Raw genomic sequence first — 24,013 nt, forward strand, 5'->3', positions numbered from 1 at the left:
AGAGGGGCAGCTGGGGCTGGCTTGCTGCTGTAGGCTTGGATCATGTGTCACCCCCAAGCTGGGGGATTTAGGAGGCGTCTATCTTTGTGCTAGTTCAAAGCATCTCCCCCCCCGCCCTTTGGCTTTGGCAGTGGGCCCCGTGAAGCAGTTAACAAGTCTCTGGTTATGTTGTTTACCCGACCCCTGGCTGTCCATCATCCTCCCTTTGCGGCCCGTGCGCCCAGATGAGGCTGCAAAAAAGAGACGGGTGCTCCCTGGAGCTTTGCGTGGGGAGCCAGCGGGGGGGGGGGGCGTGTGAAGAGCACCCAGGGGTGGGGAAGAGGAGTAGGGCCAGATTGCCTTCGAGGGCTCGTCTAGTTCAGCGGCAGGGAGGGGAGTGGGCGCTGGCGGCCAGCTGGCTAGTCCAAAGGGCAAGCGCGCAGCATCCCCGGGCTGGCGAAAGGTCAGCTGCGCTCTATGCGCCAGGCTGGGATTAGCGGCCGCCTCACAGGGCCGGGTTCCAGCCTCCAGGGCGCTAAGGGACAGGGGGAGCTTTGCTGCCTGGCGGGGCATCTGTGGCATCAAGAGGAGACAAGCGAGGCAGAGGCTGGGGTCAGGACAGGCCATCTCCCCCTCGGCAAAGGGGTCTCCCTGATCTTAGGTGTAGTGGTGTGACTTCTGCCCCGACCCCGGTGCTCCTGCCCCCCTCCCCAGCGCAGAGTTGACGTGACTCTGTGCGACCGGGCCAAACTGCCCTAGCTGTGCCTGGCACTACCCCCCCCCCTGCGTAGCCTGGGGGGGAATGGGTATTACATGCAGAAGGGGCTCTTACAACCCCTTGACTGGGCACAGGGATTACAGCTCCAGCTTCCGGAGTCATGGGCTGAGAGTTTGGCTTTAAAAAAAAGAAAAGAAAAGAAAACCTATTGCTAGTCCTCAAGGATGCAAAGAAAAGTTTGAAAATGTGACCCTGGGGTGTGGGGGGGAAATATCCCCTCTGCCTGCCTGAGTCTGCAGAGAGCCTAAAACAACAGCGCCAAGAGAGGTGAAATTGGCCCATTCATCTTAACGCTGACAGCTGCCGTCACCCCCGGAGATGGGACTGTGGGGCACAAGGTGGGGTAAGTCTGGTGCCCCATATTGCCTTGGTTCGGCTATGGTGGCGGTTGAGGTGTCAGTACTGACAGCCGTGGCCCCTGGGCTGTCGGGGTGGGGTGGATGGGGCTGGGGCTAGTGCTCTGGGGTAGTCCTTAGCCAGCAGGAATGGCAGCCATGGGGCTGTCGGTGCCCCTAGAGCACGAGCCATTGGTGTGTTAGCTGACACCCCTAGGCTGGGGGCTGGGAAAGGGATTTCTCTGCGCAAAGCCATCAGGGTCCTGCTTTCCAGGCGCTGACAGGCTGCTTAATCACATCAGGGGTGGAGGGGGGGGGTGCATAGCTGAAATCCACCCCAGGCCATCAAACGTGAGAGGAGGCGGGACTTTGTGAGGGCCCAGCAGGAATGGGGCAGCCAGCATTACCAGGCCTTCCGGCAGGGCACGGGGCTCTTCTGTTCTGGGAGTGGGAAAACCAGCCGGTGGCTTCTGCCGCCCCAGTCAGAGCAGATTCTGTAAGCAAACCGGCAACACCTGCTCTGCCCTGCCCCCCCTTTCCCCTACTGCCCCCCAGCATGGACAGCCCCTGCGCCCCCCTGCACTGGGTTAGCTGTTTGAGCCCAAAGTGCCACGATTCAGCTGTGATCTGTGAGGGGAGGATTGAAACCCCACCCCCACCCCAACACACACACACTAATCACATCGGCCTCTGTTGGTCAGGGGTCAGGAGCGCGACTGGGCATGGGGCAGAGCACACAGCGGCTAATCTGTGTCCCAGGGCATTGCCGCGCTGTTTCGGGCCGCACCGGGGCCAGCTGCTCCCAGGGTCAGGTGCGGTTGTTAACTGCGGGCCGGGCATTCCTAGCTAATCCCAGCAGTTCTGCTGGCCCCTCCCCGGGGCAGCCGAGTGTCAAGCTGCTGGGAAGGAGGCCAACTCCATTCAACAACCTCGCTGGAGTTGGGGGCCCGACGGGGCCATTAGCAGGCCTGTCACTAAGACACCACCGCAGGGGACGGAGCAGACTGGTTGACAAGAAGAAAAGGAGGACTTGTGGCACCTTAGAGACTAACAAATTTATTTGAGCATAAGCTTTCGTGGGCTACAGCTCACTTCATCGGATGCATTCAGAGGGACACTTGAGGATGTCCTCAGAAGTTCATATGTACTGAATGAACAATGCAGTGTCAGAACGCTTGTTTTTAACTTTGTTTTATGCAATTAGAAATAAAGCCCTATTTATGGGCTCGCTCCATATGAGAAATATTCAGGTCACAGAGTCAGAAATGTAAAAGACTAGAGCATAACGTGAAAGTGTTATGTAATCCCCAAACTGGTCAGAAACTAAAGTTGATTTCTTCCTGGCGAATGGTGTCTGAATTCTGCCACAAAGACAGCCCGGGTCAGGTTTGAAGTCAATTAGGTCTGTCCTGGGTCATGCTCGTCTTTTGGTGTGATCACAAACAAGGAAAGGAATTCTCACACCTTGCAGATGATGAGCAAGACCACTGTAGACACTTCAGGACTACATGTGAACGTCTCCTTTAATTCCTTGGCAGCACCTAGAACTTCTCCATATTCTTTGCAATTTCTCTTCCCTAGTAGTGCTTTAAGTCAGTGGCGTAGCTAGGCGTGGAAATTTGGGTGGGCATTTCGGGTGGAGGGGCAATGACTCTGCCAGCTCAGCTTCTCCCCTGATGCCACGCCCTCTTCCTAGCCCTGGTGCCCCCTGACACGGCTCCACCTGCCAAGCTGGGCACGCACATGGGGCAGCTCAAAACGTGGCAAGGCAGAGCTGCCGGAGTGTAGCTTTCTGGAGGGTGGGTGCAGAGCTCTCTCCTGGATTTCAGATGCTCCGGGCCACTGTGGCAGCACTACACCCCTGCTCAGATCTGGGTGGCCTGGATGCTAAGTGGGTGGGCCATGGCCCACCTGTGACTGCGCCCCTGCTTTAAATACAGCCATTTCCATTTTCACCTGCTCAATCCCTAATCCAAGCACGTCAATCAAAGCACACCGAGATTCCAATCTCAAGAAGTCTGGAGCGCAGGTGGAGTACATTGCTGACAAGTTTTTGTGTGACTTGGTGTTCTCAGAAAAAAATCTCCTTTGCAATTCACCACTGTGTTCGTCAGTCAGTTCATGGTGCATTTGGCGCCACGGAGGCTCACCGACACTTTGACATCCTGGGAAGTGCTCAGCGACTATGAAATCTTAGCCCTTTTGGTGGCACATCTTAATGTTCATCTTTCAAAACAGGGTCATGGATGAAATTGCTGAGGAAAAACCCATCACTTATTCACAGGCAAGTGTGATCAATTCACTCCTTTCGCAAGGTGCATTTGTTCCTTCTGAAGGGCATTGTTCACAGGAGCAAACACTCAAAACCATTCTTTTAAGCTCAGCTAAGAACAAGAATGTAGATGATTCTGAAACGTCCAACAGCCCTCTTGTGTCAATGGAGAAGTTGCCATATCCATCCACAAAGTTTGACAGAAGACTCCGAATCTCTTCAAAATTATTGGGGATTATTTCCAAGCCATCTTGTTTCTGTGAGTCTTTGCAGGTGCTGGCTTTGTACGGCACACTCCCATCATCTCTGCGGAAAAATTCAGCTAGAGACTTACAATTTGAGAACATAGTTGGCCCTGCTGAGTTCTTCTCACACAGGAGTGAGCCCCCGATGTAATTGGTGATTCAAGCAGTGTGCGTCAGGTATTTGCTTGTTTAATTTCCCATGTAAAAGTATTTGTACACCGCCTGACATAAGGTTGGCGCCATCAAAGCAAGAACATCAAGTGTTTTTAGGGTCAGGACCCAGTTCATGGAGGTCTTTCAACGTTTGTTATATAATAGGTTCAGCAGTGAGGCCATGCAATTGGGCTACTCCCACAAGGACTTTGCCACCAACAGCGTAGCATAAACCAGTGGATAAATTTTCTACAGTCACAGCAGCCCTTGTTGTGTCATATTTTAGGACATCACCGTTTTTCTGAATATCTTCAACAATATCTTTCAAAACCATCTTCATAATATCAGTGTTGTCATTCTGAATTTCAGCAGCGTGTGAAATTGTTCGCATTGTTCGGAATGGTTTGCCGTGCACCCTTGACTTCTGGATCGTGTCCCGCAATAAGCTGAAGTAGGTTGATGACAATTCCTGATGAATTGTTCGGAGTAAGATCTATCACCGCAAACTGCATAACTTTTGCCAAGGTTTTTAAATACTACCTGTTTCTTTCCATTTTGTGAGGGTGACACCAAAGCAGCCAGTGTGGCACCTGAAAAAGGAAGCTGTGATCAAATTAAATATAAAAATCAAATTCATAACTGCGGAATGTTCTCGAGCAAACGAACACACGGAAATAATAAAATCAGAACATTTTTTGTGTGCTGGATCTTGCAATCAAGTTGTGGAGCTTTCCTCCAAGCGCAAGGATTGAAAGTTTGTAGATGCTGATGAAGAGCCGGTTTTCAAAGGCTGGTTTGTTTGTTTGTCCTCTTGGCCTGGTGACTCATAGTTAAAATTTTCTCCTTTCTTAGTTTCCCACAATTAGGGTTTTATTTTCACTTTCACGTTTTTTCCGTGTTTTCCCATTAACTTTAATGGTTCACCAGGGTCTGTTGCTAGGTTGTACAATCCTATTTGGAGCTAGTCCTGGCCCATTGGGGAGGCATCCCTCCCGGTCCCTGATTGCTTCTCCTCCCTGTATTAGTGGGTTTAGCAGCACAAATGATGAGCAGTTTTATATACACAAATACATAAATTCATAAGCAGGCTTTGTAGCCAGATCTTATAATGACTCTCAGGTTTAGAACAGTACAAGCTTTCATAAGCAATCTTGCTTGACATCTATTTACTACACAATAACACTGTATACAAAATACAGCCAGTTGATTCAACTGCATATTCTTTGTGGTTCTTTGTTCTCCCCGTGGGGTGTCACAGAAATGTCGACATAGCAAAAAATTACCTGTAGCTTCTCTTTCCCTTGCTGCAATTCCATCAGCCGCTGCATTCAAGGGGGCTAAGCAGCCTTCAGGTCTGATGAAACCTTTGTCTCGCGAAGGTGCATTTTTCCAATTGCAATATCCAGATGTGATAAAAACCGTACCAGCTCCCATTCCACCAGCATTGTCGGGGCATGCATCCAATGGAGCAGGCAAACAAAAGGCCTTTCCAGCATATTCCAACCTGGGCTGGGTTCAGGGGCCACTTCTCCCTAAAGCAACGCTGCGCTCTCCAATAATGGGCTGAGGAAAATCCATTTCTGGTTGAGCTGGTTTGTGAGTTCCAAGATCTGACGGCATCGATGAACCTGTGATGTCTATCCCTTCCCTGGGTTTGGTATTCTCGTCTGACGTGGGTGGGAGTCTTTTTATGAGAAGGACGCATGACAAGTGGGTCCATTTTGAGAGCTAGCTCTAGCCCCGGTTCCACGAGGGGCCTTGGACCGTCGGGCCGCGTGGCATTGCCCTGGTGTAGGGTGTTGGAGCGTTAGGAGGGCAGATAAGCTGCTGGATCTACGCAATGTGTCAGCGGCCAAGCTTCAGGTCTTGTGGGGAATTTGGGAGAAAGGCAACCTGGCTTCCCGTGGGCCCGGCCATCACCAGAGCTCTGGAAGTGGGTGGGAGATTTGAATTTCTGGCTCTGCTGAGTGGCCGGTCCTACTGTCCTGCAGGCAGGGGAGGGATGGGTCTTCTCGTCCCTGGGGGCGAGTTCAGAGCTGGTGGTACTGCCAGCCCTCATGAGGGGTTTGTGGAGTTGGGCTTTCTTCCCCTCAACGAAAAAAGGTCTTTCAGCCAGGCTCTGAGGCTGCATCCCTGGCCCACCCCACAACTCCCAGCACAAGAGCCTTGATCTCCACTGCAGAGGGGATTGACTAGGGTGAAGGAAAGCAAAGCCATGTACAAACAGGACTCCCCAGCCCACAGTCTCTGGGCGAGGGGGATACACCCAGCCCTGGCACCCGGCACTCCAGGAGCCCCCCAGCACGCTGCAGTCGCAGGACAGGCAGCTAAGGTTTGGTCTGGTCGTCCCCGGCACATCCCAGGAGCAGCGTTCTCCTCACTCTGCGGCCAGAAGGAACATTCCCCGCTCCCCTCCGTGCCAGCGGGCAGGGGCTGGTCACAGCACAGAGCCCGGAGTCTCCCCCCTTGGCGGCTTTGACAGCAGCCCGCTTCCCAGGGTCGCACCTCTTCTGAAACGCAGTCAGGACCAGCCCTCGGCTGCCGGCACTGGGACGGCTCCGTGGGCCTTAGGCCTGCGATCGCTCACCTGAGCAAACTTGGAGTAAGAAACCAGCGTGGGGTGATTTCCAGGGGGGCCGTGTCCCTTCCGCCCCTCAGCTATGGGCCTTGTTCATCTCGGCCTGAAGCATTGGCCCTGGGAGTATTCCTCCTACGCATCCGATGGCTGACACACACACACACACACACACACACACACACACACACACACACACACAGGGCATGACTGTGCAGCACGCGCGCACACACACAGTGCCAGCAACACCTCCCAAAATAGCACTGGGAAGGCTATTTAAACCCTGGCCCAGGCCAGACGGCCAAGTACCCAGGGCTCAGACACACAGCCGGACTCACACACACACTCACACACAGCCGGGCTCACACACCCCCAGGCCAGGCGACCCACAGAGCGAGGATGTTCGGCAAGCGCGTGGTGCTGCACAGCGCGGGGGTGCTGTCGGCGGCCGAGCTGGGCTGCCTGGTGAAGGAGGAGGACGTGGTGCGGCACGAATCCTTCATGGCCGAATGGAGGGACCTGTCGCTCTCCACCAGGCCCGAGGAGGGGTGAGTGTGGGGTGCGGGCACCCCGGGCAGTGGGACAGGGCATTGGGCTCCTTGTGCCCCCGTCCCTGGGCTGAGTGGAGCCCTGGGAGTTTCCGTGGAGAGGCAGCCGAGGGGCCCTGGAGCAAACAGGACCCCTGCCCTGGCCCCTCCTCCATGCCCAGCCAGCCTGGGGCAGAGGGGTCGCAGCCCCTGGGCACAGCGGTTCCCCTTCCCCTCTGCAGCCCCTGCCCAAGCCCGTCCCCCTGCGGCTGCCCCTTCCGCCGTCCAGGAGAGAGGCAGACCCAGCTCTGGGGCAGCGCCCCCAGCCCTGGGTACAGCGTCTGACTGGGTGCAGGGTGGGGGATGGGGTGGAGCAAGGCCCCCTCTGTCCCCCGCCCCAGCCCTGGGTACAGCTTCTGACTGGGGGCAGGGGGTGGAGCAAGGCCCCCCTCTGTCCGTCCCCCCCAGCCCTGGGTACAGCGTCTGACTGGGCGCAGGGTGGGGGATGGGGTGGAGTGTGGCCCCCCTCTGTGCCCCCCTGCCCCTGGGCCTGAAGGGCAGCTCCCCTGGCGCGGGCGTCTGTGGAGCTCAGGGCAGAAAGGACCCCAGAGTCTCTCGCTGCCCCGTGGCCCCAGGGGTCGCAGCCCCCCAGCCTCAGGGGGCGGGTTGGGTCCTTGGGCTTGTCTGGGCTCCCTGCTCCCAGGAGGCGATGGGGGGGCTGCCGGGGGGCTGCTCCCCAGGTCCCTAACGTTCCCCCCCCCGCCCCCAGCTGCTGCCTGCGGGAGGCTGACGATCGGCGCAAGGAGACGTACTGGCAGCAGCAGGAGACGCGCTTCGTGGTGCAGCGCTCGCCCGGGCTCCTCATGCGGCTGGGCCGGCTGGGCGAGCCCCTGGCCCGCTACCCCCTGCCCTACCAGCGGGCGCTGCCCCTGCCCCTCTTCGTGCCGGCCGACCTGAGCGCCAAGGCCGAGCGGGGAGCCACCCCGCCCCAGCTGCGCCACAGGACGGACTTGGAGACGGCCCTGGCCGGGGGCGCCCCGCCCAGCGGGCAGTGCCGGGACAAGAGGGCCGTGTCGGAGATCACCAAGGAGCTGCCCCCCGTCGTCCAGCCCAGCCGGCCCGACTTCGGCAAGGGGGACTTCCCCCGCTCCCTGTCCCGCTCCCTGTCCCAGGAGGCGCAGAGGGGCTGAGGGGCCGATTTCCCCAGCCGGGGCTCTTCGGCGCCCGCTTGAGACAACGCCCAGAGCTAGGGTTGCCCAGGCCCCACCACCTTGTGCTCTCTGTGTTCGCGCTGTGTCTGTGTGGCACCCATGGCGGGTGCCAGGGTGGAGCTGTGCCCTGCCATGGGCCCAGGGCACCACCCCAAGTGCCCATCCCCAAGCTTTCCTTCGTTGCCAAGGGTTTGTGCCCGGTAGGAGCCAACAGGCTGGAAGCAGGCTCCAACTCCCGTCTGTTAAACCCTCCAGTGGGCTCCTGGTTCGAGCTGGGAACGGGGGCTCCTGGGTCTGGGACACAATGCGGACGTCTACACGGCACACCTAGCCCCAGCTCTGACGTGGGGTCAAGCCCAAGGCTCCGTTTCGCCGACCCAGACTCGCTTGTGCAGCCTGGCCTGCCATTGCTGTGTGGACCCTCAAGTGCAGGCTTGGAAACGAGTCCACGAGCCGGGGTCCCATGGTGAGCAGTGTAGACATACGCAGGGGCTGGACCTCTGGGTTGTGTTCCAGTGAGTTAGACAGGGGAGGTCATGCCCAGGGGGCCGGGGGACGGTGCCCCGGCTGCGAAAGGACAATGCAGGAAGGGATGGAGCGAAGGGGCCACTGCGGGTGAGATGAAGGGGAATCCCAGCCCCTTCACTGGGCAAAGTAACCCACGTCCCGCCACCGGCGTGGGAGCCCTGAAACACCAGCATGATGGGGAGGAGCGCCCTGGGGGCTGCAGGTCCGCGATGGGGGAACCGCGGGGAAATCAGCCCGGGGTGGGAGCTGGCAATTGGGGGAACTGTGGGGAAATCAGCGGGGTGGGAGCTGTTGGCTGCTGCGGTGCGGCTCCGGGGGTGAGGGTGGTACCAGCTGCTGTGCGGGGAAGCGGGGGGAGAGGTAGGTTTCTAGCCGCGTGACTTTTCCTTGTACTGCAATAAAACTCTAGTCTCAACCCCAACGTCCCGCCTTGGTCCTATTCCTTTGAAATGCACGAGCAGTCGCTGGGGGGCAGCCTGAACCGAGCCTGACCCCCAACAGCTGGATGGGCTCTGAGCTAGCCCAGCCACGGTGCCAGTCACAGCTGGAATTGCCCTCTGCCTGGCATGGCCAGGCCTGCTTCCTGGGCAGAGCGAGGCACAGCCTGGAGGATCTGTGTCCCCCAGTCGCAGCCCAGTGAATCCAGCTGAAAGGCTGATGAAGTTTTGCACCGAGAGAGGTGGCCATTGGGCTGATGGCAGAGGGGCTGGGGCCCCCGTTAGCCCCTCTCCTTGAAAAGGGACAGGTTGGGGAAAGGAGCAGGGGCAGGAGCCATCCCAGCAGCTGGGAGCTCAGTGGGTCCCCTACAGAATGCTGCCGTCAGGCCAGGCTGGAGGGAACTGCAGGCCGGAAAGCAGTTAAAGGGAGCCAGGAGCCTGGTGAAAGCCCATAGCTGGGGCTCCGGGGGGCCAGAGGGTACAGCTGCATTTATTAAAGGGGCACGGATGGTTTCAGGACCATGACTTGTAGCACTGTAGGCCTGGGAGCCAGGACTCCTGGGTTCAGCTCCCAGCTCTGATATTTGACCCCAGCCCAGTGCCTCAGTTTCCCCACCGGCCCTGCTCGCTCCCTCCGTGCCCAGAAGCCATGGTGGTGTGAGGCCTCCAGAGCCTGAAGGCAGCAGCGGTTTGGGCAGGGCCAAGGGGTAACGGGCTGACAGGAGACAAGGATCTGGGAGGGGGGGTCCATGGTCTGTTCCCCTCGCCCACACACGCAGCAGCAGGCCCCTGTGTAACCCGCCCCTGTGTAACCCGCGTGAGCAGAAGTGACTCCTTGTCTCCCACCAGAGGCTGGCCCACAGAAGGGGTTAACGGGCTGGCTACAAGCTGTGGCTGGGAGCAAATCCTGCCAGGCCGTTCCCCGGGCCCAGCTGAGACAGGACCTGCTCCCGCTGGGTTCTGGCCTGGATCAGCCCCTGGCGGGCGGACGCCTCCCAGAGTCTCCTGCCTGAGGTCCCATGAGGGAACCGGGGCCGGCCCTTCCAGAACGGCCTCCTGTGCTTAAATATAGCCCGGGCAGGGATCTGCTTTCAGAGCCGGGAGCAGGCCGGGCCCCCTGCCCAGCCAGCGTGGGGGGGGGGGGGGGGCTCTGTCAAGGCAATGGCTCTAAACAGAGGCGCTTGGCAAGTGACCACAGCCTGCAGGTGACCTTGCCGAAGGTTGGGCGCTGTTACTTTTAAAGGCAGCGTGTCTTTCCCCACCCCCGGTCCCCGCCCCGGCTTCGTCCCGTGCGAGCGCTGGGTGCGAGAACTGCACGGGCCGCGCCACGTGCCCCGTGGGCAGAGCCGCCCGGCCACATGCCTGCTGCCAGGGCCGGGAGGCTGCGGCAGCAGGGACCGGGTGGGCGTCCCACACTCAGCTCTGCCGGTGCCCCTCTGGCCCGCCCCACACGCCGCCTCGTATTCGAGCCACGGGCTCCCTCTCCTCGCAGCCCTGCCCTGGCCCCTCATCCCGCCCCACCTCCTGCTGCGCCAGCCCCGGGCGACCCACGGCCTGAGCATTACTCAAGCGCTAACCCAGCAGTTTGCTGTGGCTGGGCAAACGGCCCCCTGGGAGCCGCCCTAGCTCATGCCAGGTGTGAGCTGGCCCCAGTGCCCAGTGGCCTCAGGGCAGAGCATGTGTCTGTGTCCCCCGCCCCTGCGGCCCTGTCAGCTGCCACCTGCTCCTGGCCGGGGAGCAGAACTTTAACAAGGCCATAAACAGCTTCTGTCCTTGGCACAGCCAGGCTTGGGGGGGAGCGGGGCGGGGGAGGACCGGAGGTTTGGCCAGAGGCTCTTTAACCTCTGCAAGAGCAGGGGGAGGGGGCACCTGGCATGGCGTTCCCTGGGAGCTGGTCATGCGTCACCCAGGGGTGGGGGGACAGTGATGCTCCCCCCCCCCCGCCCAAAAGGCAGCAAACTACTCCTAGCGGTGGCATCCATCTATCTCCCAGGAGCCCTTGGGCACCAGGGGGCCAGTCTTCAAGCGGAAGCTGCCTGCCAGGCTGCCCTGATCCCCAAAATTGGCAGGCTCTCTGGGGTGGGAGCATGGCCTGGACCCACTGCCCTGCACCCCAGCTGGGGGGCGGGGGGGCAGGCAAGCTGCCTGTCAGGGGCACAGGGGGCCAAAGGGGGGGACTTATATTAGCGCTGGGTGGCTGGAGGCCAGCTCTTGAGGGGCAAGCCAGAGCAGGTGCTGTAGGCGCAGGGTGGAATTAGGACCCAGGCGTCCTGCTGCCCAGTCCCCTGTGTAGCCCCAGGTGGGCCACCCTTGTATCGGTGTCGTCATTGTCACCTGCAGGGCGCACCCAGCTGTATGCCTGTGCCACCCCAGGGTGCAGCCTGCCAAGCAGAGCTAAGCCCCCTCCCCCCGCCATTGGCAACTCACTGCAGCGTCTCCCTGAGCTCAGCTGGCAAAGGCCTGGGCCCTGGGGAACCAAAGGGCCTGAGGCTTCACCGGTTTGCTGGGGGGGTGTTAGCCAGGTGCCTGGCATGTGCTGTAGCTGGCACCCGGTGGGGTGGTGGCGTTCTGGCAGCAGGCGTCACCTGCGGTGACAGTCTCACCCCTTCACCGTCCTCGCGTGCAAGTGGTCAGTCTTTGAAGCAAACGCTGCATCCGTGTGAGGCGCGGGACACGCTCCTGCCGGGGCGCTCTGGCCCGCGGGAAGGGTTTGCTCTCCACCTTGTTCGCCAAGTGACGTCAAGTCTGGGGTGCCAGGGGCTTCCTGGGAGCCAGGCCGGGGGGGGTGGGCTGGGCCTCCCGACTCAGGCGGGTGCCTGCCTGGCGTACGTGACCTCCTCTGAGCGAGGCAGGGGCCATGTGGTGTGAATGACCAGACCCCACTCGGAAAATAGCCAGGGTCAGCGTCACGGCGCCTTTCTCAGCTGGGAGGCTGACCTGGGGGCGTGGCGGGGGGGGGACTCGCCTCTGCCAAGCCCCAGCAGTGGGAGGGGGCAGGAGCAGATGCCAGGGGAAGCGCTGGTGCCCCGATTGCAAAAGCCCCCCGCCCCACCTTTGTGTGCCGGCTGCTGCCATGTGTCGAGAGTCAGCAGCAAACCGGGCTGGCCCGGGGCCCCAGCTCTGGCCCGTCCCCCGGGCTCCCCCCTGCCAGGACGGCTACCACGGCGAATGGAAGGAGCGAGTCGTGCCACCTTGCCTCCGTTTATTACCCAGACAGACTCATACACCGAGCGCCACGGTAACAGCAGCGGGCCGAGCAAGACGGGGACGCTGACAGGGAATTCCTCGGCCCGGACTATCAGCCCAGGGGATTCAGGCTGCAAATGAGCTCTCGAGGTCAGCCCTGTCCTGACATCTGCAGGGAGCCGCTCGCCGCCCTCCGCCCTCACGCACCAATCCTCCTCCTGCAGCACCGGCCAGCTGAGCCTCGCCTTGCGCCTCCCCATGCCAGCAACTGCAGCCTCCCGGGTCTGCCGCATCTCCACTTCATCACTTGTCCTCCCCGGGCTAGGGACATGATCCAGCTTCTTGACTCTCGGTCACTTGCGTTAACCACTAGCCCACATTCCCCTCTGAGAGCTGGGAATAGAACCCAGGAGTCCTGGCTCCCAGCCCCTGACTGCTCTAACCACTAGCCCCCACTCCTCTCCCGGAGCTGGGAATAGAACCCAGGAGTCCTGGCTACCAGCCCCTGACTGCTCTAACCACTAGCCCCCACTCCCCTCCCCCGCTGTGCTGTTAGATCCGAAGCTCATCAGCTGTTGTGACAGCTGATTGACAGCCCAGCCGAGAAGGCCGTTCTTAAAGAGACAGCGTTCTGATTGCAGCACCATCAGCATGCATGGCGCTGTACGAACCCACGGGCCCTGCCCCACAGAGCTCACAGCCTAACTCGAAAAGCCACATGCAGCCACGGCGTAACCTCGCTGAGCTTACACCCGGGATGGCTTTGGCCCCGGGATGGGGCCTCTACAGTAACCCCGCGTTGCCCGGCTCACCGTGGGTACTTCTCATGCAGGGGGAGCCATGAGCTGGGAACGCAGAGCCCTGTGGGCAGGTCCGTGCCCCGGCCCCTCAGCCCCTCTGTGCCTCCTGGGACAGGGAGCGGGACAGGGAGCGGGGGAAGTCCCACTTGCCGAAGTCGGGCCGGCTGGGCTGGACGACGGGGGGCAGCTCCTTGGTGATCTCCGACACGGCCCTCTTGTCCCGGCACTGCCCGCTGGGCGGGGCGCCCCCGGCCAGGGCCGTCTCCAAGTCCGTCCTGTGGCGCAGCTGGGGCGGGGTGGCTCCCCGCTCGGCCTTGGCGCTCAGGTCGGCCGGCACGAAGAGGGGCAGGGGCAGCGCCCGCTGGTAGGGCAGGGAGTAGCGGGCCAGGGGCTCGCCCAGCCGGCCCAGCCGCATGAGGAGCCCGGGCGAGCGCTGCACCACGAAGCGCGTCTCCTGCTGCTGCCAGTACGTCTCCTTGCGCCGATCGTCCGCCTCCCGCAGGCAGCAGCTGGGGGTGGGGGGGGAACGTTAGGGACCTGGGGAGCAGCCCCCCGGCAGCCCCCCCATCGCCTCCTGGGAGCAGGGAGCCCAGACAAGCCCAAGGACCCAACCCGCCCCCTGAGGCTGGGGGGCTGCGACCCCTGGGGCCACGGGGCAGCGAGAGACTCTGGGGTCCCTTCTGCCCTGAGCTCCACAGACGCCCGCGCCAGGGGAGCTGCCCTGCAGGCCTGGGGGCAGGGGGGCACAGAGGGGGGCCACACTCCACCCCATCCCCCACCCTGCGCCCAGTCAGACGCTGTACCCAGGGCTGGGGGGGGGGACAGAGGGGGGCCTTGCTCCACCCCATCCCCCACCCTGCACCCAGTCAGACGCTGTACCCAGGGCTGGGGGCGCTGCCCCAGAGCTGGGTCTGCCTCTCTCCTGGATGGCGGAAGGGGCAGCCACAGGGGGACGGGCTTGGGCAGGGGCTGCAGAGGGGAAGGGGAACCGCTGTGCCCAGGGGCTGCGACCCCTCTGCCCCAGGCTGGCTGGGCATGGAGGAGGGGCCAGGGCAGGGGTCCTGTTTGCTCCAGGGCCCCCCGGCTGCCTCTCCACGGAAACTCCCAGGGCTCCACTCAGCCCAGGGATGGGGGCACAAGGAGCCCAATGCCCTGTCCCGCTGCCCGCACCCCACACTCACCCCTCCTCGGGCCTGGTGGAGAGCGACAGGTCCCTCCATTCGGCCATGAAGGATTCGTGCCGCACCACGTCCTCCTCCTTCACCAGGCAGCCCAGCTCGGCCGCCGACAGCACCCCCGCGCTGTGCAGCACCACGCGCTTGCCGAACATCCTCGCTCTGTGGGTCGCCTGGCCTGGGGGTGTGTGAGCCCGGCTGTGTGTGAGTGTGTGTGTGAGTCCGGCTGCGTGTGTCTGAGCCCTGGGTGCTTGGCCGCCCGGGCCAGGGTTTATAACACCTCCCTGCTGCTATTTCCGAGCCACGTCGTCAGGGGCTATATCTGCCCCACGCGGTCACGCTCCAGCACTCCAGACACCAGACACCACCCGAGTTTGCTGTTTACTGGAAACCAGCCCCGGCCTGGCGCTCGCCCTGCCGTGCCAACGCTTATACCCCTGCCCCTCGCGGAGTCTTTGGGAAGCTGCCGGGGTCTCAGCTATGGGGTGTGTGTGGTGGTCGGGGGCGGTGATCCTGGGCCACTGTCCACGCCAGGTGGCCCCAACCCTTTTGGAGTGTGTATTAACTCTTTGCAAACCCCCAGCCCAAGGCGGAAGGACAGGGCTGGTCACAGGGAGGTGAGGTGACCTACTCTGGGTCACAGGGGGAATCAGTAGAAGAGCTGGGACTATTATAGCCAGGAGTTCTGATACCCTCGCCTATCCTGCTCTAACCACCAGACCCCACTCCCCTCCCGGAGCTGCGAATGGAACCCAGGAGTCCTGGCTACCAGCTCCTGTACGCTTGACCACAATCCCCTTCTAGGGCTGGGAATAGAACCCAGGAGTCCTGGCTCTCAACCCACCCTGCCCCCGCTGTAACTGACTAGATCCCGTGCCTCTCCCTCCCACAACTTCAAAGGCCAAGGCTAGTGGGGAAAAGGGGTGGGGGCTCTTTTAAAGGTCTCCCCTTGCCTCAGAGCTGGGAGGGTGGGGGGCGACACCACCGGAGCCGGCCGGCCGGCTGGTGGGGCCCAGGTGAGCCAGTGGCCCCTGGATGGCAGAACCCAGGTGTCCCGAGAGAGCATGTGGAAACTGGAACTGGAACTGGGGGCGGTTCTCGGGTTGGGTTTCTCATTGACGGGCCAGGCTCGGCGCTGCCCCAGGCCATGGAGCACAGGGCCTGCTGGTCTCCAAGTTTGGGGGTTGAGCTTATCCTGAAACCTGACCCCGGAGGCCCCCTCTGTTAGTGGCCCCCCCAGCTGGTGAGCTCCCAGCCCCTTGTTCGGTGGGCCCACCCGGGGGCAGTGACAACTGAGTGAGCCCATGAGCTCAGCACACTCCCCTGGCCCAGAGACGCAATGTGAAAACCTCGCCCAGCCAGGAGAATATGTGCTGAGCAGCCCGGTCTGGCTGTCCCGCCGGGGACAAGGGGATGGGACTAATTATAGACGCCCTGGGTCCAAGGATTCCTGGGGGCGGGCGGTGTATCAGCATGTGAAAGACTCACACTTTCCGGGTGGAGACTTGCGGCTTAGAGCAGGGGGGCAGGGAGCCAGGACTCCTGGGTTCTATCCCAGCTCTGGGAGGGGAGTGGTTAGAGCAGGCGGGCCCCTGGATCCTTCATGGCCAGTAAGTGGCCTCCAGGTATTGGTCTCAGTGGGGAGCCAACGACTGACCAGGCCGATGCCCCCCATTCTGGGCATGTTGGGGAGGGGGGAGCAGCCCGTGCTGTGCGGGTCAGCAGAGGACCCCAGGCTGTGGAGCCGATGCCCTTCCACCGGCTCTGGGATCGCACGCCAGGGGCCGGAGAATCAGCTATCAGCCTGGCCCCGGCAGCCCGCCCATGCAGCCAGCACCGACAGTGACAATTCCCACCCCCCGCAAAAAGCCCGCCAGCAGCTCACTGATCAAAACATGTTTGCCCCTCCAGAGAGCTGGGATTGGCCCCAGTTAATGGCCTTTCGCTGACATAATTTATGAGCTGAGGCAGCTTTTCCAAAACAGCCTGAAAGCACCTGGGGCCGCTAACCCGTTCCAGGCCTGGCGTTATCAGCTGCACCAGAGCTATTTCACAGCCACAATTGACAGGGCCCGAGGCCGGCCCCCCTTGCCCGCTAACTCCATTACCGCCCTGGTTTGCATTGTGCCAAGGAGCCCCTTCCCATCACGTGGGTGGGGGGCTCTGAGCGGATCATGAATGGGCTGGGAGGGGAGCTGGTTTGTTCCTGCCTGGGAGTCTGAAATCAGCGAAGAGGCTGAAATTGGCGAGGGGAGGTGGCAAAGGGAAGCCCCCTGCCCCTTCCCCATTGGCTGCGGTGGATCTCCCCCAGGCCCAACCAGCGCTGGGAACGGTTCTAACGCCTGGGGTCCTCAGGACAGCCCCATCTCGCCCCTGGCAGGGGAAGCACCAGGGAGCCAGGGTGGAGCGCTAGGGATGGGTTGAGCAGGCTGGCCAGCTGGTGGCTGAGAGCTGCGGTCCTGCTGGTGCAGAGCTGCCTCCCCTGGAGCACATCACAGAACCACCCTGCCGTTCAAGTGCAATTAACAACCTGTGTTCCCGAGGGGCCTATGTGGAAAGGAATCAACAGAGCTGTGTGTTGGGGGGGACCCATGGCTGCGATAGCAGGGGGCTGTGGGTGGGGACTGAGGGGCACCAGCAGAGCCCTGGGGGGCAGGGCCCCATGGCCAGACTAGCAGCAGGCTGCAGGTCACGATTAAGGGGCACCGGCAGAGCTGTGGGGGCGAGCACAGGGCTAGAATAGCAATGGGGCTGCGGGTGGGGATTGAGGGGCGCCCGCAGAGCTCTGGGGGAAGCTGGCACTTCCCTTACGCTCATGTTCACACGCATTACGCTCACTTGTGCAAACCCAGACCCCGTCAGGAAGCTGAGCCGGTCGGTGTGGAACGGCAGCTATGCCGGAGCGGCAGGACGCAGCTCGGCCCCCCCGGCGCTGACACTAACCTGGTTAGCCGGGATGAACGGCCACAATAAAGTCGCCTTTCAATACGCTTGGCAAATGATCATCCGGTGCAAGATAAACTAATCTCCCACCCCACCCCCGCCGTGTCTCTGGGGCCTCCATTAACTTCCCTAAAGGTCCATCCAATCACTGCACAACAAGCTTCCTCCCCGCCTGGCTGGGCTGGGGGGCCAGCGTGTTTCGGGGGGCGGGGGCGAGAGGAGGCAGCTAGAGAAACGGCCTCAATTTCCATCCGCCCTGCGGGGAGCACCAAGTCCCATCTGCCTGGCACACGTTGGGCCCTAATCAGATTGGGCCAATTAGCACATTGCGACGCCCTGAGCCACCCAGGGCAGGGGCTATAAAGGCCGCTCCCTCGGCCCCAGCTGGGCGTGAGCCGGCCGCTGATCCCCCAGCCATGAGCAGCATCGCGGCCGTCGGGGAGAGCTACCAGAAGTTCAACCCCAGAGCCTACCTGCAAAACAACTACATGCCCCCCCGGGCCGACTTCAGCTCTGAGGACTGCGTGGTGCCCTGGAAGCTGCGGTGCCTGGCTGAAGCCTTCGCCACAGGTGAGGGTTGGGGTGGCGGGGTGAGACAGCAGCTGTAAATGAGCCTTTAAAGGGCTTTGCAGGCATCAGTGGATGAAGCCTCCGAGCTGCCTTGGGAGGGAAGTGTCACGGCCTCCCTGTTACTGATGGGGAAACTGAGGCACAGACTGATGCCATCACTCTTGCTGGGCCGTCTAGGGAACTGGTGGCAGAACTGGGAGCAGAACCCAGGAGTCCTGGTGCTAGGGTGACCAGATAGCAAATGTGAAAAATCAGGACAGGGGTAATAGGCACCTCTATAAGAAAAAACCCTGAATATTGGGACTGTCCCTTTAAAATCAGGACATCTGGTCACCCTACCTGGTGCCCAACCTCCCACTCTGATCACTACGCTCCGTTCCCCTGGCAGCTCGGGGGAGAGAACCCAGGAGTCCTGGTGCCCAACCTCCCACTCTGACCACTACACTCCGTTCCCCTGGCAGCTCGGGGGACAGAACCCAGGAGCCACGACTCCCACCCCTCACCTCCGCTAGGCCGAAACTCTCCTTCCATTTCTGCTCTCACAGCCTCCTCCACTGCAAAGCAGGTAACCAAAAAACTCGCCCACCCCACACCCCTCAGCACACGTCCCTCTGTACCGGTCTCCCTCGCCCCCCAGGTGACATCCACGGCCGCACCCTGATCGACGTGGGCTCCGGCCCCACCATTTACCAGCTCCTGAGCGCCTGTGACCACTTCGAGGAGATCATTGCCACCGACTACCTGGAGGTGAACAGGGCGGTGCTGCGCCGGTGGGTGCAGGGCGAGGCTGACGGCTTCGACTGGAGCCCCTACATCAAACACGTCTGCCGGATTGAGGGCAAAGGGTAGGCGGCTGCGGGGGGGAGGAAGGGGGCAGGCTGCGACCAGCTGGTCGGTGGCCCCAGAGCCGGGGGAAGAGCTGCTGGTGTGAGGTTCGGCTGGAGGCAGCCCCGGGCAGCCTGTGCAGGAGCGAGGGGCGTTCGAGCAGGACTGGACGCAGCAGCCGCTCTGGCTGATGCTCCGTGGTCCGGGCTGTTTGTGTGACCTGAGGGTGTCGCTTGAACTCCCAAAAGGTCGCTGTTTGCTAGGTGGAAATGGATGGGGGCGGGGGGAAGATTTAGCAACTGGGTGACAAGCGGGGGGTTTGCTGAGCCCCAGGGTTAAAGGAGCCAGGGCGGCCTTGGAGTTGTCGGCCAGCACACGCATGAGCATGCGGTGTGTCACAGGGAGCACACCGCCGCCCCAGCAGTGTCCCACACGTTCACACACACGGACACCCCCTCACCCCCCCTCTGCTCTTTGAGCCTCGCCCCCCGCCCCCGATCGCTGAGGTCACCAAGTCACTGCCCCTCCAGCCTTACAAAGTTGACACGCAGCAAGCCCCAGTGTCCTGGGCCTGCTAACCCACCGCCTGGCCTCACCCCCAGGGGCTTTGCCCTGCCAGCCAGAGAGGCCAGGCAGCGAGGGCACCAGCGCTCCGGCTCAGCGTGACCCTCACACCAGGGCTCTGCCAGGCTCTGGCTTTCAAGACTTGCTCATCAGCCCTGCTCCGAAAAGGCAAGCTGAGCCGGCCTCCCGGGCTGGAGGGCAAGTCTCCTGCAGCAGGGCTGGGGGTAGGAGCTGCTCGCGGAAAGCAAATTGCTGGCTCCAAAAGAACCAACCGGAGAGCGTCAGCGACGGTGCGGGGGGATGACTCGTGCGTCCGGTCACGTCACTGCAAAGCCCCCGCATTGATTGCGACCAGGGCGCTCCTCAGGGTATAGATTGCTAACCAGCCCCGGGGCCAGGGGCTCTGCCCGCCCTGCTTGGGAGCAGCGAGTGACGGGGGGGGAGGGGGGAAATGATCTTCTGAGTGCAGAGAAGTGTTCTGCCCACGGGCTCTGGAGTCCCTCCTGGCTCTAGCTTGCCCAGACGGTTATACAGCTCCTCAGGGAAGCGGCTGGGCACGTGGCCAAGGAGCCAGCTAAACAGCCCCTCCCTAGGAGTCTCAGCGGCAGAGACGGACCACGGATGGGTCCCTCTTATCACCACAGCACCTTGAGCGGGCATAAAAGTCTCACCCCGCCCCATCCGGCACATTTCCAGGGGCCAGTTGGGCCTGAATTCCCCTTTGGCACCTCTGATCCCGTCAGCCCCCTTAGAGCACCGTAAACCCCCCCCTCCCTCCTAGGTGCGGCTGGGTACACTACCCCCTGCTGCCCATTGCTGGACTCCCGCACCCCCTTTCTCATGGCCAGGCCTCATTCTTTTCTGGCTTGCACAGGGAGCAGTGGAAGGAGAAAGAGCAGAAGCTCAGAGGGAAACTGAGGCAGATCCTCCCCATCGATGTCCACCAGCCCGAGCCACTGGGCTCCCAGGTGTGCCAACCGGCCGACGCCCTGGTCTCCACCTTCTGCCTGGAGGCAGTGAGCCCTGACCGGCCGAGCTTCGAGAGAGCCCTGAGTAACGTTACCACCCTGCTGAAGCCCGGGGGCCACTTCCTCCTCATTGGTGCCCTGGAGGAGTCTTTCTACCTGGCCGGTGAGGCCAAGCTCTCGGTGGTCCCAGTGAGCGAGGCGGACGTCAAGGAGGCCTTGAGCAAGAGCGGCTACCGCATCCACGACTTCCGCTCCTACCTCATGCCGCCCGGCCTGAAAATTGGCGTGGATGACGTGAGTGGGGTCTTCTTTGTCCATGCACAGAAGAAGCCTGTGGCCTGAGGCCCGTGGCTAGGCAGGCCTGGGCACTCCTCTTGTTCTTTGCCAAGATGCACGTCCTACAGCAAAGTGAAGCTTGGTAGCTAGTAATGCAATAGATGCATCCATCCTAGGCAGATAACCTGACATGCTGCGTGACTCTCCTTAAGGCCCCCTCCGCCCCCAGCTCCAAAGCTCATCTCCTTCGCACGTGGTAGCCGATTTAGCAGTGAAGGGGTTAAATGAAACTGGAGGCAGGTGGATTAGCTGGTTCTCTGAGAGGCTCAAATTCTAGGCTTCTATTAATGGCAGGTCCTGTTCCCCTGTGTCTGCATAGGGCCAAGCATGGCTTGAGCAGTTACTGGAGTATCAGGCAGGGTTGGCTTTCGGTAGCACCAAGGTGCTCCTTGTGCCGTACAGAGTGAAATCCTACTCGGGGCATGCATTTCGAGAGCCCCCCTGATCCGCTCCGGGTGCTTATACAGCATTTTGCGGGGGGTGGGGGGGTTCAAAGTGCTCACATCATTCAGTTAATCTGCCAACCAGCCTGTGAAGCAGATCTGCCTTACCACCCTTGTTTTATAAACAGGGAAACTGAGTCACAGAAACTAAGTAGGGGCTAGTTAGAGAGCGAGCGCTGGGATTAGAACTCAGCCACTTCCCAGTTCCTGATCCTGCACTCAATGCACTGGTTTCTCCCTCTCCACATCGTTTTACATGACATGCAGCCACCTCTGGGGCAGAACGCAGCAGCTGCTAAAGGGCAGACAGTAACATTCCACAAGAGTTTAGAACAGGTAATGAAAAACCGCCTCCCACTCCATCTGAAAGTGAAAGGGGAGTAGGAGGTAGGCAGAATATAAATTACCCAATCTGGAATTTCATTGTACAGGGAGAATACAAAACTAGGTAGAATTTCAGCAGGATTCCAACTTCAGAATTAGCGCAACTTAGTTTTGGTACCAAACCCATCTGCTGAAGACTTTAGTGGGAACCTCAGATAATTTAGGCCCAACGGTTAGATTTTTACTGTATGTTTAAAGAACATTTCAGAGAACCTACTAATGATGAGATGTTTTCATGATTGACATGGCACTTTACCTAGATATTTATTTTGTGGCTATAGACATGTTCCATGCTGTTCTCGGAGAGTGATACACTGTGCCTTTGTTTTACTGCATGAGAATCCATTGAAAATAAAAGCTATAAAGTAAAGGCAAACAGGGCTGTCTAGATTCACTCGGAGTTGGGGAAGTGTAAATGTTAAACAAACAGCCCACAAAGCAGATGCATGTCTCACTTTAAGTAATCCCAAAGTGGTTAATAGTTCAGCTGACAACTTTAATAAATACAGGATGTTTAATTTGGAACCAACCCTTTAAAGAAATGTTTTGGAAAAAACAAAACAAAGGGCTTTCCCCAAGATGCGGGGCACAGTAACCCCACAAGGACCCTCTCTAGTTAACTCTCTCTGCAAAAAATTGCCTGGAAGCCAAGGGTGGGATTTTATGGTGCTTAATTGAGGGCAGAGCACCACCCTTAGCCGGGCTCTCCAATTTCCTCTCGGGGCTGCAGCAGCAGACGCAGGACCTGCAGGTCGCATTGGTCAGACGTGAGGTGGTGTAAAGACACAGCATCTTTCAGATGCCCGACACTGTGCCCGCACAAGGTCACGGAAAATGGATGGGGCAGCTCCGCCGCACCACTGGAAGTCAGTCTTACAGGCTGTCTCTTTACCGTTTCCTGCCAGCTTGTGCTCCTTCTTCACCATGTGCAAATACCTGCCTTGGATGGTGCCGTAAAAACAGCCGCGTTGGTAATGACGTCACCGCTTCTTTAGCCACTGGGTCACAACGGCGCCGGGCTGGCCTCATTCTACTCGGGGGTTAGTTCTTGCAGTTGGGTGTGGTGAAGGAATTCAAGGCTTCAAAAGAGCATCCAGTCTTTAAATCCAATCCCTGCCCCAGCGGCAGGCCAACGAGCTCAGAAGGATTTCGGCTTGCGCGAGGCCAGTAAGTGTAACCTTACTAGCCAGAGTACTGACATCGCACCCGTCAGCATGGCGGGTAACCGCAGGGGACAGGACAGCGGGCCCTGTTCACGGGATTAACTGATCACCAGGGAGGTTAGGTGGAAATTCCTTTCCCTTCCCCAGCTTCAGCTGCTGCTGGGAGGCAGGAGATAGGTCTGGCTGCGTCATTGCTGTGTCCAGTGACAGCCCCCACCCCGCATTCCCCGTTCCTGTCCCTAGAGAGGGATTTGGGGCAAAGTGCACAAACTGCGTTAAATAAAGCAACTAGTTTTATTTAGAGCTGTTGCATCCTTAAACACAGAAGTTTCCCCAGGGCCTGACTGCCGGGTGCTCCCTTACATCATGTCAGCCTTGGCCCCGGAAAGCACAGTTCAGAGTCCTCCTGCCTTTGAGTTTCTGATTTGATCGTACGGTTTTCTGCCTTCTCTAAAGAAAGTCATAACCACGCCATCCAATCCAACCCCTGGAAAGGCCAGCAGTCTGGCCCGAGCTTTATCCCAAGAGCATAAGCCGAATGTGACTGCAGCTCCGGGTCTCCTGGCTGGCCCCTGGCCACGCGGTTTAGAGGATGGGGGCCAGGAGAATGGCTGGGATCCTGCTCTAATCAGGGTTCCTGGTAGGAAGCCCAACCCTGCTCCCAACTGGAGTGGAAGGGAGTCCGTCCATTACTAACCACAGGAGGTCTGAGAGCTGGCACCACCAACCCCACTCCAGTTCCCATCTCACCCTCACTCCTTCCAGTCAATTCTCCCTCCACCCCAACCCAGTAACTCCTGGACCTGATCCCTCGATGGAGGTAGCTGCTTCCTGGCCATGTCCCTCCTAAACCTGCCCCCCAGCTGGCCACATGACAGCACTCCACTTAATTCAGGATTTGAGGCAGAGAGGGGATTAAAGAGTGGTTATTAATATTTTTGGCAACTCCAAATGGTTTTTCTTTTAGGTGGAGATTTGGGGGCAAAAAACCAACAGATGAAGGGGGTGGAGATTATTAGATTAATTACAATTTTATTCTCAGAGAAACCAGGACAACAACACAGACAAAGGTTCATTTGCACCGTTTACAATAATCGCCGACTTGACCCAAGTCTAATACAATGAACCGATCACGCTCCAAAGAGCTGATTTAAGAAATGAAACAGCAACAGAATACACGTTAGTCACAGTCACCTCCCCACACGACAGATGTGTGGGCTGTACAGTGATAAAAAATCTGCCCCCATTCCCTTATTACCATGATATATACAGATTATCCCAACCCATCACCTGTATAACCAGAGAAGGAAATATCCTCGGAAACGGAGGAGGAAAAAGAAACCCACAAATCTATGCTCTCCCCCTTTCTCCCGCAGCAAAGCAGCTGCTCCGACCAACCGCACTTTCGGGTCACCTTCAGGAAATTCCGTTACCAAGCCCAGCTGAAGTGGCTGGCAGGGGTGATGCCAGTAGAATGTCCGGTCACTTTCCATGTGAAAAACAGATGCCAGGCTCTGGTGATAGCTATGAGGGTGAAAGGCCAGCGAGCGAGCACACAATGTGCTGTGTTGGCTGGAAGCTATCTGGGGAGGATGTACTGTTTGTTTTCTACTTCT

General features: G+C 59.8%; 3 protein-coding genes across 3 annotated transcripts; 2 read left to right on the forward strand and 1 right to left on the reverse strand.

The window, feature by feature from the left end:
• The first annotated feature begins 6,095 nt into the window (after positions 1-6,095).
• TCAP (titin-cap) lies at positions 6,096-8,811 on the forward strand. The gene is made up of 2 exons (XM_074940954.1): positions 6,096-6,885; positions 7,634-8,811. Exons 1-2 carry the CDS (start codon positions 6,737-6,739, stop codon positions 8,052-8,054), a joined length of 570 nt encoding a protein of 189 aa, XP_074797055.1. The 5' UTR covers positions 6,096-6,736; the 3' UTR covers positions 8,055-8,811.
• A 3,470-nt stretch (positions 8,812-12,281) lies between these two features.
• On the reverse strand, positions 12,282-14,534 carry LOC141978537 (telethonin-like). Its single transcript, XM_074940717.1, has 2 exons — positions 14,208-14,534; positions 12,282-13,535 (listed from the first exon to the last, which is right to left on the reverse strand). Exons 1-2 carry the CDS (start codon positions 14,354-14,356, stop codon positions 13,115-13,117), a joined length of 570 nt encoding a protein of 189 aa, XP_074796818.1. The 5' UTR covers positions 14,357-14,534; the 3' UTR covers positions 12,282-13,114.
• Positions 14,535-17,537: 3,003 nt separating this feature from the next.
• On the forward strand, positions 17,538-21,565 carry PNMT (phenylethanolamine N-methyltransferase). Its single transcript, XM_074940660.1, has 3 exons — positions 17,538-17,714; positions 18,352-18,559; positions 19,978-21,565. The coding sequence occupies exons 1-3, from the start codon at positions 17,561-17,563 to the stop codon at positions 20,411-20,413; spliced, it is 798 nt and encodes a 265-aa protein (XP_074796761.1). The 5' UTR covers positions 17,538-17,560; the 3' UTR covers positions 20,414-21,565.
• The last annotated feature ends 2,448 nt before the right edge of the window (positions 21,566-24,013 follow it).

The sequence above is a fragment of the Natator depressus genome, chromosome 27 (genome assembly GCF_965152275.1).
Source record: "Natator depressus isolate rNatDep1 chromosome 27, rNatDep2.hap1, whole genome shotgun sequence".
Lineage (NCBI taxonomy): Eukaryota > Metazoa > Chordata > Testudines > Cheloniidae > Natator > Natator depressus.

Excerpts from the sequence above, each read along its gene's own strand:
- TCAP (XM_074940954.1), top strand. The coding sequence starts at position 6,737 with ATGTTCGGCAAGCGCGTGGTGCTGCACAGCGCGGGGGTGCTGTCGGCG. Across the intron at positions 6,886-7,633 it reads TCCACCAGGCCCGAGGAGGG|CTGCTGCCTGCGGGAGGCTG; the intron begins GTGAGTGTGGGG and ends CCCCGCCCCCAG.
- PNMT (XM_074940660.1), top strand. The coding sequence starts at position 17,561 with ATGAGCAGCATCGCGGCCGTCGGGGAGAGCTACCAGAAGTTCAACCCC. Across the intron at positions 17,715-18,351 it reads GGCTGAAGCCTTCGCCACAG|GTGACATCCACGGCCGCACC; the intron begins GTGAGGGTTGGG and ends CTCGCCCCCCAG. Across the intron at positions 18,560-19,977 it reads TGCCGGATTGAGGGCAAAGG|GGAGCAGTGGAAGGAGAAAG; the intron begins GTAGGCGGCTGC and ends TGGCTTGCACAG.
- LOC141978537 (XM_074940717.1), bottom strand. The coding sequence starts at position 14,356 with ATGTTCGGCAAGCGCGTGGTGCTGCACAGCGCGGGGGTGCTGTCGGCG. Across the intron at positions 13,536-14,207 it reads TCCACCAGGCCCGAGGAGGG|CTGCTGCCTGCGGGAGGCGG; the intron begins GTGAGTGTGGGG and ends CCCCACCCCCAG.